The 17,361-nt window shown below is 33.8% G+C and overlaps 1 protein-coding gene across 1 annotated transcript in view; it reads left to right on the top strand.

Moving 5' to 3' along the window:
* LOC137628703 (potassium channel subfamily T member 2-like) overlaps positions 1–17,361 on the top strand; it is an 82,500-nt gene that overhangs the window by 37,785 nt on the left and 27,354 nt on the right. The window contains exons 8-9 of the mRNA XM_068359854.1: positions 1,032–1,166; positions 10,733–10,810. Coding sequence (XP_068215955.1) covers positions 1,032–1,166; positions 10,733–10,810 — 213 coding nt within the window. The remainder of the gene's footprint in view (positions 1–1,031; positions 1,167–10,732; positions 10,811–17,361) is intronic.

The raw sequence follows: 17,361 nt of genomic DNA, 5'->3' as shown, positions 1-17,361 counted from the left end.
TATATATATATATATATATAGATATATATATATATATATATATATATATATATATATCTATATATATATATATATATATATAGATATATATATATAGATATATATATATACAGATATATATATATATATAGATATATATATATATATATATATATATATATATACACACACATATACATACTGTACATACACACACATACAGTACATACATACATATACACACACACACACATATATATATTCAGCAGGTAGCTTTAAGCAGTCTATACCATCATGGGACTTAGGTCCCAGTGAGGGATGGTCCTTGCCCTCAGGGCACAAGCAAATGCTCTCACTGGTGACCCGAGGAGGCAATTATAGGGATCTTTCCCTCAAAATTGTTCTTTAAGCCCAGTGTCTACAACAAACATAATGTTAAAATAAGGTTAACTTTCACAATGAATAAACCAATAGTATGACCACTGCTAATCCCTTGATATCACACTCAAAAAGACTTTAATTTCAAATTTTATGTTTATCAGGTTCTTAGTTGACAAACTCTGCAACACAGTGTCAGGGATGGCAGAATGAAACTAGGTCGATTATGCTGTAAACTATGTAGTTGTTTCAGAGAGGCTGCACTCTTCCCTAACTTGGTATCCCTCTGGAAATGTTTCTCATTTCCTAAAAGCATCACAGCAACCAATCAAAAGTCAGGATATCAAACCAAAAAACAGATTCTATATAGAGGACTACGCATTCACTAGCGCAACCCGTAAGAGAGAATGGAGTTAGTGAAACGGACAAATGGGAGGCAAAACAAACATAGATAAATTAATTAGTGTATCAAAGCGTCTTCTGGATTTTGGGTATATTCATATGCCTCTTCCCAACTTGTTATCTATTTTCCTTACTTTTCCCTTTACTTCATTACTCTTCCTTTCTCTTAAATATCTCATTTGGCTTGTTCCTATGAAAATCAATAGATTTTATATAATCTTTAACAATGATTGCATTACTGTAGATTTAAGATTATCTCATTATGCTTACAGATGAAAATTAGCAAGCAAGACCTTTGGATCAGGACGTACGGGCGTCTATACCAAAAATTGTGTTCGACAACCTGTGAAATTCCTATCGGCATGTACAGAACGATAGACACCAGCAACATGGAACCGGGTAACAATGTACGTCTTTTCATTTAATTTCGTCTATTTTTTTGGTCATTCTATTTTCACTTTTACTTTAGCTAAGTCTCTTTCAAGAGGAAACCAACTGTTATATATCTTATTAATTGTAATATGAAGAATACAGTATTTATATGTAAAGTACATTGATAGCAGGAATGGCTAATATTTTTTGAAGAGAATTTTCAGCTTCTCAATTTACACTCGGAAGATTTTTAACCGTTGGAGTGCCTCTGATTTAAAAAAGGCTTTGAGGGATGGCTTTCGATATATCTATAATGTGATATTGTACAAGTCTTGTGTATATTAATACTTAACATCTTAGTTCTTTAAATTCAGAATGAGTTATTGTATTTCTCTTTTTTTTTTTTACATCCCTTAGTTATGACATGACTTTTTATTTGAGCATAAACACTGGAAGGGAACATGTGTTTTTCATTCATGGAGAAATGAAAATCATTCATAAAAATGTATACTTTCATTCATGAAAAAAAATAGTCATTGAAGAGCGTAATGATATAATTTGTATGTTGAGTGTTTTTGTTAATAGTATTTCAATTCATTTTATTTTCAAATTAGTATTTACATTTGATAATAATAAATTTTGTATGGTCATATTAATGTCAACACAATAGAACCCTCTCAGTAAAAATATGCATGGCTTTCTGCCCATAATATTTTTCATGATAAAGCCCATATATACCAATTATTATTATACAGATTGTGTCTTTGTGTGTGTGTGTGAGTGTGCTTTTTGTGAGCGTAATGGCAGTGAGGGCATTTGCGTGTACTTGTATGTTTGTCATGTGTGGAAAGTAATTTGCAGTACCACAGTAAGTTATTCAGTTGTTAACATTTTGTTCCGAAAATTAATTTTCTGTTTTTTTCAATAACTGACACACGAGGGATGATAAACACAGCTCTTTTTCTTTATTTCTCGCCACCTCTCCTTTCTCAGCATTTTTATTTTTGGATGATACGTATTCGGAGACGGCAGTATCCCTCTCCTCCGTATGATGTTTTAAAGATATTATTCCCAGCTTTCTTCTTTTTATGTGATTTCTTATCACCCTACCATCACTTCAAATCACAAGTTAAATCACCTAACTCACTGAGGTACACTTGATATTTTTCCTTTTTTTTCTTATTTTCTTTTTTTTTTTTAATCTATTTTTTTTGCACTGCTGATGTAGGGGCTAACTTAGGTCGCAGCTTCTGCACAGCACCATTGAACGAGACATCATTCATCATTTAAATGACCTCCTTGAATCTCTCGTACAACTAAACCCCCATCCAATCGCTGCAGGCAAAGTTCGAGACTAAGTTCTCCTTTATACAGGACTGGAGGACCACTTTTTCCAGTTGAACCTTTTAAAGTTGGTGATCGTGTATTGAGACAACATAGAATCTTTAGTTTTCTTGCTTTGGGATTTTCAATGATAAAAGTAATGTGTTGCAGTCCTTAGTCTGTAACTGAATACGATCGTATGTAATATAGTTATTGCACCTTCATTTTTTATTAATTGCCTATGTTAAATCGGGGACCAATGGTGGATTTTTTATTGGAAAATTATTTCAAACACTGGATATTATTTTTGTGTCGAAAACTGGATATCATACTCCGGCTAATTCTATTAATTTTTTCATTGAGGATAATGGTGAATGTCGATTCGTATATGTCTAGTAACTCATTTTGAACAATTCATTCACAAATTTTAGCGAGCGGGTTACAAATGGACACTTTGCCGCAATAGACCCATATCAAGGCTACTTTGAACAATGAAAATGAGCCGAATGATTTCATGTTAACTGGGCCACAGATTTTGCAATAGGTTCAAAGCAGGGTTTTTCTGTACTCATTGGGAAAAGAAAACATTCCAAGCAATAAAAAAGATATTTTTTTTTATTAGTTAGAATCTTATTTATTAGACATGATAGTGTACATTTGTTTTGAAATCAAAATCCATTTTGTTTATTCGAGAATATTGCCCATCCTAATTGGCTTTCTCGCGTATGAAAGTTAGGAACTTTCTGAATCATTGATAGATCAGAACTGATTGTTAGGGAACAGTATATGGGTTGACTTTGATGAAAAAAAAATATTTAGAAAAGGCAAGAAAAAGCGTTTCATGCACATGGGGTCTGGTTGAGTAAAAGCTGTGTATAAATCTGTGCAAGATTTGCATCACTGTGGGCTGTGGTCTAAATACTGCTGAAGTGCATTAAAAGGGGAAATTATAATGTTTAGATATTTGCATTATAGGTAAACCAACAAATGGATAGAGATTTTCAAATACTTTCGTTTGTTTTACCAATGCTGTTTTTTTTTTTTTTTTTTTAGATTTCACATGGTCGTAGGAGACTTTACAGTGTTTTTCCTGAACTTTTTTAAATGTGAAAAATTCATAGATAAATGAAGGTCAACATTAAAAATCTTATCATAGATGTAGAGAGAACTTAAAATCTTAGTCAATTTTTTTAGTACAGTAAAAGGTTCTCCTGTTCATTCTTTATTTATATGATTGATCTGTGATTACCTTAACCATTATCCCAATCTTCATAGAGCGGAACTAAATAAGAAATACGTAATGCTTCATTGAGAAATAAGTTTATCAAATATTTTGCCTTGAGAAGCCATTGTTTATGATTAGTCCAAAAATTGCTTATTTGTTTCACAATATTTTGTACTTTCCATGAAATGGAATGAATAACATGCAAAGCATTGCTGTTCAATTATGCCAGAGCCTAAATCGAGACCAAAAAAATTACAACACCAAGGATAAATTTTGCATTTTATTGCTGGGTTTAGAATAAAATTATCTTTATTCTTACAATGCACTTGCAAAGTTTTGAGGAATATTTTTTTGCTTTTGAAGAGGATAGAATCATTTCAGGTTATATTTTCATCTTATATTTGTTCCTTATTTGCTATTGAACTTTCACCCTTCATTATTTGCAATAGTTTGTTGATGGTTGTCTTAAATTCCAGTATTGTGACCAAATATATGACTTGAGTTGGTATAGTCTTTGTGGTTAACAGAGGTTCTCAACCAGAGTGGAATTTCAGGCTTTTAGGTGGAGGTGGGATTGGAAAAATAGATTGGCAAACTCAAACTGTTAGAATATGGATTTTTTATTGCCTTTGATCTCCCCTGGGAGCACCATAAAAATAATCCATGTAAGATTGTAAATGTATATGTACTTACATGGAAAAATTAAAAGTATTTTTTGTATTGTGTGCATATTACCTGGAATGCACTCTAATATTGAAAATGGGGGAATGACATTCTGACATGGGGGTGCATGGGGAAATGAGGTTAATAATCACTTGGTTAAAGGGTTCTTTGGATTGAGTGAAGCAGAAATTATCCTTGCAGTTTCCAAAACGAATAAGTTGCATCATCGTCTTTTTTTTCAATTCTTAAAACAAGATCTCTTCTCATTATTTCAAAATGGACGTGGCTCTTTGACCTACAAATTTTTATCTGAATATCATAGACATTTAATCTAGGGTGGGTAATCTCAAACATGTCTCTTTGAGGCAGACAATATTATCTTGAAAATGGGTGAATGACATTGACATGTGATGAAAGGGGGTCCATGGGGAAAATGAGGTTGAGAGTCACTGGGTTAGAGGTCCCTTTGGATTGAGTGAAACAGAAATGATCTTTTCAGCTTCCAAAAGAAATAAATTGCACTACCCTTTTGTCAATTCTTTAAACAAGATCTCTTCCCATTATTTCAAAATGTACGAGGCTCTTGGACCTGCAAATTTTTATCTGAATATCATAGACTTCTAATGAAGGGTGGGTAATCTCAAACATACCTGACATAGGAGCATGAATGTCTAATGGGTCTATGATGATCTTGGATCATTACTTTCATCTGATTAGTTTCAAACATTACAAGCCACTCGAAGAGTATTATTTTATGCGTAGATTTAATTTGCATATGAATTGGTCATGCTACAGGCGCCTTATTATACATTTGATGTTTACATCCATGTGTCTTTGTGCCCCGTTGGTCAACGTAAGGTCCTTCTGTACATAGATCAAGTATTATTTGCATGGAATTTGATAACTTACAGAAAGCCGAGATGTATGTTTAAAGATACAGTCATATAGAACAAAATGATTGGTGGCGTAGCAGAGTATTCTATAAGTATTTAGAGTAAATCTTTATGAGCATGCAATAAGAAATACCACGGTGTGGTATTTTCGGTAATTAACGTTGTAAAGTCACTTGTATTATACAGTAATTTAGTGTACTGCACATACAGCTGCATTTCCTATTGGAAATATATCATGTACATAAATTTAGTAGAGTACTATACATTGATTTATGACTTTAGTGTTTGTTGTGATACATACATTGAGTAAATTGGCAAAAGACAGCATGAAATTCCTGGAATTATTTATGAAAATTTTAGGAATATATTCAATATATACCGGTAAAACCTAAAACCAGCTTAACTATAATGACACTTCATCTGTTCTAACATATGACGAATGAGTTGCAAAATCCAGTGGACTAATTTGACAAATATATCTTGATAAATGTCTACCATTTTCCTGGAGTTTCACTTCATTTCATTTCATCAAGAATAACACACTTTTTTCTTACACATGTGTTACAAGACACAATTTCAGATTATGGGAATTTCCACATAAACTATTAAGTAGCTTGCACTGTGTCGTATTCACATAGTTATTTTCAATTCATTTTAAAACTTTCACATTTCAGTAACCGTCCCTTAGTCTGATTTACATTTAAGTATGCGCCAAAGAAGATTGATATGAATAATCCATCTTTTTTTATTAGCACTTATTTATCTCGTATTTTTACACAAAACATTTTGCACAGCTTCCTACTTTGAGGCATTTTGACTGTAAGGTATTTGATTTCAGTCACTTGCAAGTTTTTCCTCTCAGCATTGCATGTTGGCTACCTGCTTTTCTTGCATTTTAGTTTTCTACTAGTTATTCACTTAGTTATGATATATATTCATATACTGGTATATATATATATATATATATATATATATATATATATATATATATATATATATATATATATATATACATACATATATATATATATATATATATATATATATATATACATACATATATATATATATATATATATATATATATATATATATATATATATATATATATATATATATATATATATATAAATAAATATATATTGCTGGCAAGTTTCAAGTAGAGTGATTTTTTATTCACTTGCTTCAATGCAAAATAATTGTAGTTCTAAAAGATTTCCATAGTAAAATTTGTAATTTTGATCAGCAATGAAGAGGAATTTAGTTACACTGTGTAGAGAAAAAGCAAACATGATTTTTATATGTGAAGAAAGAAGTTTTTTTCCCAGAATAGATATTAGATGTTTGAATTCTCTTAGAGTTGCTCAGATGAATTAGATTAAGCAAAATGTGGAAAATAGTATTTTGATTTAATAAGGAAAATATTAGTACTGTATTAAGATTTAGTTGGAAATACTGCATAGAGAAATATTTTTATTTCTTGGGATATTTTAGCATTATAACAGCTGGTACTTAGTCATTAATATTGAACCTTTTGTAATTTCTTTGGTTAAGCTTTGCAAAGAGCTTGAAGATATTGGTGTCTGTTGAGGTTTTAACAAGCTCCCATTGACTTTTTGTAATTTTTCTATTATCAAGACAACAACTTTTCCGTTTTTAGTTAATAAAGTATTTATTAGCTTGAACTCCCGCCTAGCTTGTAGGATGCTGTGGCTCATGTATAAGATCAGCAGTTTATTATTATTGTTATTATTATTATTATTATTATTATTATTATTATTCTTACTTGCTAAGGTAAAACCCTAGTTGGAAAAGTAGGATTCTTAAAGCCCTAGGGCTCCAACAGGAAAAATAACCCAGTGAGGAAAGGAAATAAACTACAAGAGAAGTTTAAGAACAATAACATTAAAATAAATCTTTCATATTTAAACTATAAAAACTTCAATATAACAAGAATATGAGAAATAAGATAGCGTAGTGTGTCCGAGGAAGATCATTCCACAATCTAGTCACAAGTGTGAAGTTGTTTTATCATTATTCACTCCTTCACCCCGGGTTTTTTTTTCTTCCTCACCATTATTGCCTCTACAGTGATAGGGAATGTTCTCGTCTTGTGACATCTTTTGCCCGATTTTTCAATTTGTGTATTAAAGTTATCACCAGGACCTAATGGTAATATATTGAGGGTGGTAAAGTATCATCGTTAATAAATTCATTACTTCAATATTTCTATGTGAAATTTTCAGAATCGCACCTTACAGTTTTTTGAAGTGGTAGATATCTTTGAATTTCTAATGAAGTACACTGTGTTCCCTAACTATCAAGAGGTAAACTTCAATGATATAAAAGGATTAGTTTTTTTTTACAAAAAGAGAGATTTTATCTACGTAATTGGTGGGTGAGCAGGATTTTTTTTTTTTAGAAATATTACTGTCATATTTTGTTAAGTGAAAGTATAACTGAAAACTGTGTCAATCATTGTTTTATTTGGGTGACAATATGTAATCGTTTGTTTATGTTGATTTAATCTTTAGAATTTCAGTTGTTTTTACCAAAATATTGAATGTATGTTTCATAATATAGCTGTACAATTATAGTACAATAGTCTTACCCACAGCATATGTGATAGTCAGTCAGTTTTTTAACTGATTTACGAATGTAATTTATTTATTCTCAATATTTTTTTGTACATGTCAGAAATAATTCTCGCTTCAAAAAGATTCCCCAAGCAAATCCTAGAAATACGAATATTCAGTCTATGCTATTGAGTCTGATTCTAGATGAAATTAATCCCAAAAGTTGTGCTTTATAATGAGACTTCATGAGGGTTTCAACTTCATTATACAGAATTGCTCTTCACTATTATTTATCCTTGGAACTTGGGACTTTGAAAGCTCAAACAGACACCAAATATTGTTCCTCTATATTCTCCCAAGGCAAAAAAAAAAAGACCGTGAATTATCAAAAGTTGACATTACCTTCACTTTTTATCGGGGAATTACAGAACAGTTATAAACGTTATGTCTTCCTCAGCCTTAGAAATAGTCTATGGAATAGGAATATGAAAATTAGTTCTGCAGAGTCATTGTTATTGTTGTGAAGTTTTAGAATCTTGGGAATGCTTGTTCATATTAGAAATTTAATAGACTTTCTTTGGCACATTTCTAATTTCTGTATCTGGCTTATGAAATTTTCCATTAACGTAATCTTCGTCACTGCAATCACAATTAATTTTACTAATAGCGACAAACTCACATTTTAGAAATAAGAAGCTTCTTGCGTAAAGTCTGGATATCTTTTGTATCGACAAGAAAAATATTTCCAAGCCGCGTAAACAACTCGGACATCTCACCATCCGTAACTTCTTTTACTTAAATAGATCCACGTTCATCTGAAAACGTTTGTTAACAGAAGGCAACTTCACTGTGCCTTCTTACACTGTATTTTATTTGAAACTAGCATTCCTGAAAGCAAATGGCTTGAATGTACTGTAGTTGGTGCCATGAAAGCAGTACATCATGCCAGTAAGGAGCATACCTTCATAGCAAAGACCAGTTGAGAGTTTAAGAGAATGCTGTTATTTGTTTAAATCTCTCCTCGCTGCTTTTGATATTATGCATGGCGAAACAGCTAGATCTAGATGAACATTGTTGAGGCTTTTTAGGTTAATTAATGGTAGAATAAAATTAGATTTAATGTAAGTTCTCTATAGTGAAATTTAAGAAATAGTTCAGTAATGAAGCCATTTAGCAAAACAAAGAGCATTGTTACTGTTCCTCCACCTTGGAAACTTCTTCACCAAACTCTGTTCGGTTTTCAAGATGTCATATTTTTCAAACCTTTGCTTAGGCATTAAAATAACATCCTTCCTCAATTTAAGTCTTAACTTTTCTCAACAAAAGATGTACATATGATAAAGACTTGCTTTATATTTGCTTTTAGTATTGTACAGTAGTTCATCTAAAATGGATCACTCCAAAATTATAGAGTTGCTGTTAAAGATATAGAAAAAATGGCATGTCAGTTGCTTAAGGGCAACCCCGCACATGGGCCAATTTTTAGTGGACGGTGGCCGCCGCCGTCTCGCGGCGAGAAAGGAAATGCATGTGTTTCTGTGGATACCTACACACGAGCTAATTTTTAGTGATGGGATGTTCACAGTTCCCCTCTGCCCTTTTTCATGACACCCTGAAACAACGGTAGCCACTGTCCACTGAAAACAGGCCTGCGTGCGGCAAGCCCTAATTCTTCAATGTATGATGGTAGGAGGTGATGCATAGTGTATCACAGAAGGTAGGATTTTTTTTTTTTTTTTCAAAAAAAAAAAAAAGGGTAGAAAAGCACTGTGTGCGCCATTGTAAGCACAGAAATAATCCTTGGCTCACAAAGCCTCACAAAAGCTCACCAATTACCTTCCTCCCTCACCAACCCAGGATGGAGACGCCTCGGGCATTGGCCATTCCTATTCTCACTTGTACGACACCACTTCTTGTTTCTTATGCCAGAGCAACAAGAACTCTATGGTAAGTTCGTCGTATATGTGAGGATCCGGCTGACAGCTCCGTTTCACACTTCAATGTGTAGTGTTGTTTTTTTTTCCCATCTTTAGTCAGATCATGGCTACGCAGCAGACTCTGCTGCATTATATTTTGGTAGATTTTTCTTTTTGTGGATTTATTTTTTGTGATTTTTAATTTTTTTTTATTTTTATACTTTTTGAGCCTTTGATATGGCGGAGTGTGATCCATAGCTGACAGCTCGGCTTTGCAAACTTCATCCATCCTGCTGCTGTGATTGAGGCAGGTTTGCACATTTGTATTGTGAGGTGCCCGTCCCATTTTTATTTTTTCTCTTTTTCATTGGTGTATTTCATTGGAAATTGTGCCATTAAGCTCCAGGCCAACTGGAGTTAGGTTTTGCACATTATGTATTATAGCTCAATTGTAGACTGTGTTATGCTGCACCATACTTACTCGGTCTCCGCCAAGTATGAAATTTATGGTTAAATTGTAAGTTCATGTTGATGATTAACTGTGTCGTTAGTGATTTCCATCAAGTAACCCATTGTGATCACGTTATTGATATGCCAGGGAAAGGTTTAGATACGCTCCCTTGGAAGCAAGTGGGAGGGAAGGGAAGCCTTTATTAACATCCATATTTCTGTTATGCCTCGATCTATACTATGCATGTTTATCTCTTTATTTTTTTATCTTATACTTTGTGACAGCTTATCATTACTTGGCATTTTCCTTCGTAGCTCTGTCACACTGTGAGTTCCTTGCCTCACGAGAGCTGTGTTTATGCTCAGTCCACTGTGTTAACAAGTGTCATAAACTTCTTAAGCAAAGGTAAGGTCCCTTTTGTGAGTATGGAGGATGTTAATGGTGGTATAGTAGTGCTGGTGGGTGGTATGTTATTTGTTTTCTCCCATACCCACACATGCTTTCCATGGAAGCCGGTGTACCACGCTTATCATCTGTTGGGTCTTTATTTTCAGTTATGTTCCGTGTTTCCTGCATTATGGAAATCGGCAGAAGCATTTACAAATTTCCCATTTGCAAGTCTCAACCCAGAGGTAATAAAGAATTCCTAGCCTTTTCATAGATAGCTTTAGTAGGTACATTTTAGCTTGGCTCTCTGGGCTTTGGTAAGAATATCTTCATGATTTTCAATCAGTTGTTTCTATGTCCCTATATGAAATAAAAATTGCACTCATGAGCATTGCATTTGCAAGTTATGATTCTTGAGTTTCAACTTGAGTCAAAGATATCTTACCAAGTCTAGGGAAGGAGATGCAGCTGGCATCAAGCCCAGGGCGGCGTGCCTGACGGCCAGCTGCGTGCTCCTTCTCGGGAGCCTAAAAGGTAGCGGTGGAGTAGTGCTTCTTGGGTTATCGCTCACTGAGTAGACCAAGTAGCCTCTTGACCTAATCCACCTACAAAACGACACTCCTCACAGGTGCCTTGATGCTGCACTCTGAATTGTCCTGGGGAATCTTTATTCTCTTTTTATATTTCCTAGTAATAACTGGCAGGACAGATATTCTTAGCATTTTAACAAGAATCTTTCAAGTAATGGATGAAAATAGAAATCATTAGTTTCTTCATTTTATAGATTTGTATAAAGACTATTAAAGGAAATAGATAATTTATTGGCAATCTCCTTAGGATTATTTTAAATACCAGTGGTGGTTGTAAGCTGTAAAACAGTCACTATCCTTAGAAGGAAAATTTAACTAAGTGTAAGGTATCGGCAGTTTTCATTTTTAAAGCACAGGAGGCTATAGATCCTTTAAATCATAAATTGTGAAAGTCTAGTGCATGTGTGTTGGCTTCTAAAGCAGGACTAATATTACTTGCATAGATTGTTCTTAAATACTGATGTACATTAAACTGATGTTTGGTAAGAAAGGCATAATGAAGGTAAATCTCATAGAAAGAGGCTTTTTTTTTCACTGCAGAAAAGCAGTAAATACTGTAACAGTAGCGTACAGTATGAGTACAGTATACAAGATGAGGGTAGCTTATGTGAATTTCAATAAAGAGATTGTTAGCTCTTCATTAAATGCTCAAGTGACAAAATGAATTTGGACTTTTAAGTATATATACTTAGTGCACATGTTTGGAGTTGTATATACTATATTTACGAATACAGTATACATCATATGTAAAAACTATAAGCGTAATATGAATTTCTGTATGTACGTACAGTATGATGTACGCAGTTAGGGCATAAAAGTATGTGTGATTATGCGGCTCAAGCTGTTATGGATAATCTATAATTAGGGGACCAAGCCACACCTTCTTAGTACCTCTAATGGTATTACAAGTCTTTCTAATTCTATGTAAGAGATTGAGTATAGCGTACTGGTACTTTGAGGAGAGTTTCATTAAGGTAATAGACATATTAATGTATTTATAAAATTTCCAGGTATACCTTAGCTTAAATAAGGAAATTTAAGAGCAATGTCTAAAGTATCTAATAATAACAGAGTGCTTAAGGAAGACAATGTAGGTAATTTTGATTGTTTGAAAAAATTCTTTTCGAAGAAATAAATGAGGTTAGAACCTTACAACAGCTGATAAGTAAAATGACAATGTCTTACTTTGAATAGGAGAGACACTTATTTTGGATGGTTAAATCAAGGATGATGCTGTTAGTAATGAGTGGGTTAGATCTACAGTACTTTGTAATTAGTGATAGGTCCATCAACTTAATACATGTGTATATCCCAGGGAAATCCTTAATATAAATGGACCCCTAGGTTATTTTTGCAATCACCAGATTGACATACTTTACATATTACATAGCCCCATAGCATTTATTTGGATCATTTAAACACTATACAGGTCTTAGTGTAACAATCATACACTGCATATGAAAGTAAATTTCTCAACTTCTTTATATTGTCAAAATATTGAAAAGCGTCTTACCCCTCGGAGGGAGAATCTGTCATGAAAACAACAATAATAAAAATGCGTTTTATGAAAACACTCTTAGGTCAGTATATAAATTGCAAACAATTTCTTTAAACTGTAAAATGTATAGAAAAGTATTACTATCGCTTTATTAAGCCAGCAATCTTTCCAGTTTCAGTGAAAATAGGTTCACTGCTCATCTTTGAGATTTTTGGGATCTGTATTCATTTTTGTGGGCAGATTACAATGTTAATTGACTTTAGATTTTATGAAGACCTTCACAAAATATATTAACATTCTTTGAACGTCCCAAAAATATGACTGTATGAATAGTAAATACCACATTCATTTGGGTTATTTTACGCTATACATTCTATTCAAATACCCGTAAAGGCTACTTTACATTTTATAGCGCAATATTGCTTGTGTCGGTTCTGTCAGTAGCCACCGCAAAGTCGTTCATTCTACATAAGGGAGTCCAACAACCATTTGGTACTTAACATTGGTAAAGGTGAAGTAGCAACGTCAGTCATGTTGAATTAACGACAATCACTTGCGAAAAAACACTGAGCAAAACACTATCGACTTAGCGGGCAAGTCCAAAACAGAAGGATGTCCTAGAGAGCGCGCGTGGTAGGTGTCAGTGGGGTAGTCCAACTGTGTTCTCTAGAGCCTGTCACGGCCCTCCCCATTGATGAAGGGATTATCTAAATGGAAGACAGCCTGTGAATACTGGTTTTCACACGCCCTTGTTAAATGCACGACACCTACAAGGTGATCGCGCGAGGGTTGTAACCTCTGCATTCCATGCTTTTATCTTTCTCTAGTATATTTGGAAGATTTATATTAGAAAAGTGTAAAGAAGGACCTTTTCACCGGGCGTCACAGGCCTCTTCCCAGAAATAGATTTTTCCTTCGTCAAAATCCCTTTTTTCGCCACTTACCACCACGTTACATACTCCAACACCACAACCCTTATATTAGTAAGCCAACACACATTTCAGTTAGGAGTCTGCAAGGTACAAGAAGGTGGTAGTTTGGTCCCATGATGTAAATCCAATCAGTCATGTATGAGTATTTCTTCTGATATTTTTTGCCAGCCTTCATTCTGTTTCTCTAGATTTAAAGATGATTAAGAATTTGAGTTAAATAGGGAAGATTTTGTAGTTTTTTTTTTTTTTTTGTATCTGAACAAATCTAGTTTGATGCTTCTAGAGTAGGAGATTAAGCATACGTAGAACAGTTGTAGGACTACCTTTGATAAATCAGTTAATTGTATTTCTTGCAAAACAGGTACCATAATTGGCTTAAGAAAAACTGAATTTTCAGATTTCTACCACAGCACATTCTTGCACAATGTTTTGGGTAATCAGTGTTTTATGATTATTATGGTAGTAATTTCGTTCACATCCATCAAAAGCACGAGGTATTTCATTATGATAGATACATCTGTTTCACAAGTAAAATGTCACTCTGATTATGTAACATACAATAATACCTATTTCTCAACAGGACCACATATTAAAGTTATGTCATCACATTCTGATGAGTCCGTTTCTGGTATTTTAAAGATGCATCTCTCTTAGGATCAGCATGATTTTCTTATGTATATGTTTTTTTTTATTCCTACCTTTTCATTGCATAGTTGGGTTAATCGTGAATATATCTGACTGATATTAGCTTTGGGATTTAAAGTACAGAAGAAGAGACAGACAAAAATAGTTCAGTTTATCTGGCATTTACAGAAAATTCTAAATAATTAAATGGACTGTGTGCATATGTATGTGGGCCTTTCTATGATAATTGATATACTTTTATTTGTTGTTGCTTACATGTGAGGATTTCTATGAAAAAGCACACAACAACTACTACAATTATATTTTAGCTCCTGAATTATAGATGAACCCCAGTGCAGAAAACTTCCTAAATCACAACAAATAGTTTATCTATAACACTTCATACTGTTTGATGATAAGGGCAGTGAACTCGTTCCCTCTCATTCTCTCCTTGCGCCTAACACTTCCGCATTATGTAGGTTTACTTTGCCAACCTTTCGTCTTATGTTTTTTCCACGTGACCACTTCATCCTTAATCGGTGATTCATCCTTCTACCTAGACTAACCTATCTACCACTTCCTCATATTTCCCTATTTCAACTCCCTTAAAATTCCTTTTTGTTTCATTCACAATGCAAATGTTTCAAGAGCTTCAACAGTTTTCTTCTATTTTTATTCAACATCCTCCTTTTTTTTTCTTATGTACTCTACTGTACTTTTGTTACCTTATCTCACCATTATCATTCTGTACTTTTCCCCTTTCAAAACTCCTTACTCTATGATTCCTATGTTACTTAGTCATTTCAATAGCTTCCATCCTTCAGTTGCATGATTGAGGCAAGTCTTAATCCTTCACAAATTCAAACTTTTACAACCACAGGTAGTCTTATTCTCTTCTTAATTTTGGGGGTTTAAATGTGGTGTGATCCCCAAGGAAGTATTTTAATGAGGGGTAGGTTCACTTTGATTGCGGTTCTCTTAACTTTTGGCGTGGTAAACCATGAGGTTATTTGATATCGGGTCTATTATGGACCGTCGCCTGTCCTACTGAAGTTAAAATCTTGGCTAAGTGGGTATTTGTGTTGTTAGACTTCCTAACCACTCCCAGCTGTTCCAGTGCTTGAGGCTACTTATGTAGATCAAATAACCTCATGGTTTATCCAGCAAAAGGTTAAGAGAACCACAACCAAAGTGAGCCTACTCCTCATTAAAATACTAAGGCACCTCCCCATAAATAAGTTTTTCCTTCGTCAAAACTTTTTTGAGACCGTAGCATATTCTTGTCTCCCTTATTCTGTGACAGAGGGAGGAAATACGTAAAGATCGAGGCTTGCCTAAGTACGAGCTTCCGTTACTAGTGCCCAACACAAGAATTTGAGACATGAGAAGTGCATTGCAAGCCATTCATTAATATTCAAGGAAGTAAGTGCATTGTATGCTGCTGCAGCAACCCTGAATGTTATGAGATACTGAAGCAAGGCGCTCACAAACTTAGCGCACAGGTGTACGAGAGCTCTTGATGTCAGGTTCAATTTCCTTGCATCTTCTATGTGACACCTACTCTTTACAATAGTAGCTGCCGCAGAGATGTAAATCTCTGTCTTTCCTGGCATGAGGGTCATTTAAAGTACTGTATATTGATCTCAGTGAAAATAAGGGTGCTCATGTGACTTTCTTTACACAAATAAGTATAATTCTTAACCAAAAGAAGGCAGCAGTTCCAAACAAGATGATAATTGAATACTTTCCAAAGCAATAATGCGTTTTCTATTATGACAGCCTCCAGTCATAGTAGTTGTCTAGGTACTGAAATTTATGAGTGTCAATCCACCTGTGCTTTCAAAACTTGTAGTACTATGAATGTTTGGCAAGACGTATTGAAATAATTCACAACTTAAGTCAATGTAACTCCAATGGACTTAACCAGAATAGGCCCATAACATTCTCATTCAATAATCGAACCTGGGATCATCTAGTGACGAGCTCAACAATCTGACTACCACACTATAAATCTCTCTCAACTCAAAATAGAGATGTGTGGTGCATTGAATGTTGCAAGTTCATTATGTTGATAATAGGTCTTTTCTATGAGTCATAAAGCAGTGATTATGGAAGTTTTTTGTGACGAGGTTATCCTAAATTCATCATTAAAAGAATGTCTGTAATTCGGGAGTCATCCACTCTAAATACTGTAGATGCTTTATTAGTAGCATTATAATTATATACATATTCATCTATACATAGATATATATAGTACGGTTGTGCAGTGTTCAAAATGCTACACATTTAGGAACCTACATAAATAAGTATATGCTGTACAAAATGCTACATGTTTAGAAACCTGTTTGTAATAGCTAATGGATTTTATTTCATAACAGGAATTAAAGTTTAGTTTTAATCGGAATTGACAGGAGTAAATGTTTGAAATTTGTGCTGATCCTAGCATAGAGACTGCTTTCCTCTTAGATTTTGAAATTGCCTTCACAATATACAATATTCAAATTATAAAACTATCATGAAGTGTATAAGAATTCATAATAGATAGAGTCCACAAGTTTATGCTACAAAAATCCACAAACTAATTGAAAATAAATATTTTAATTATATTTTAATTTGAATTTTTAAATCAGTGGTGTAGATATTTTCTTTCTTGCAGTAAACTCAAAATATTTTAGTCTGTAAGTAAGAATAAATAGAATAGACTTACTCTCAAGCTAGCATTATCCTCAGTGTGATAATCAGCCAAGAATAGAAGTCATAATCTGACAACCTTCCTTATCTTTAAATCAATGCAAACACCTTATGGCCAAAATTAAAATCATTGACCTGCCGAGTAAGTAAAATATAGAATGTGTCGTGCATTAATCTGCTCTCATCGCCCCTTCTCCAAAACTCCCCCGCCTTTATATCCCCCCCCCTTTCTCTCCCCCAAAAGAATACATTGAATGGATGAGTTGGCTGGATGCAGTTAACTGCCAGCCCCTGACATGACCCTGTTTGCCCCTTTTTAACAGTTTGGAAAGCTCTTTGTTGCTCCTGATTAATTTTTGCTATCATGCTCCCTATTGTGTTCATCTCTAAGGTGACCCTCGTCAGTGCAATGCGTCGTTATGGTTATACTTAGTAGGTTACAGATCACATGGATGACATTT

Source organism: Palaemon carinicauda, chromosome 36, assembly GCF_036898095.1.
Source record: "Palaemon carinicauda isolate YSFRI2023 chromosome 36, ASM3689809v2, whole genome shotgun sequence".
NCBI classification, from domain to species: Eukaryota; Metazoa; Arthropoda; class Malacostraca; order Decapoda; family Palaemonidae; genus Palaemon; species Palaemon carinicauda.
Note: the sequence above shows the minus strand (reverse complement) of the source record. Positions and strands in the feature narration are given on the sequence as shown.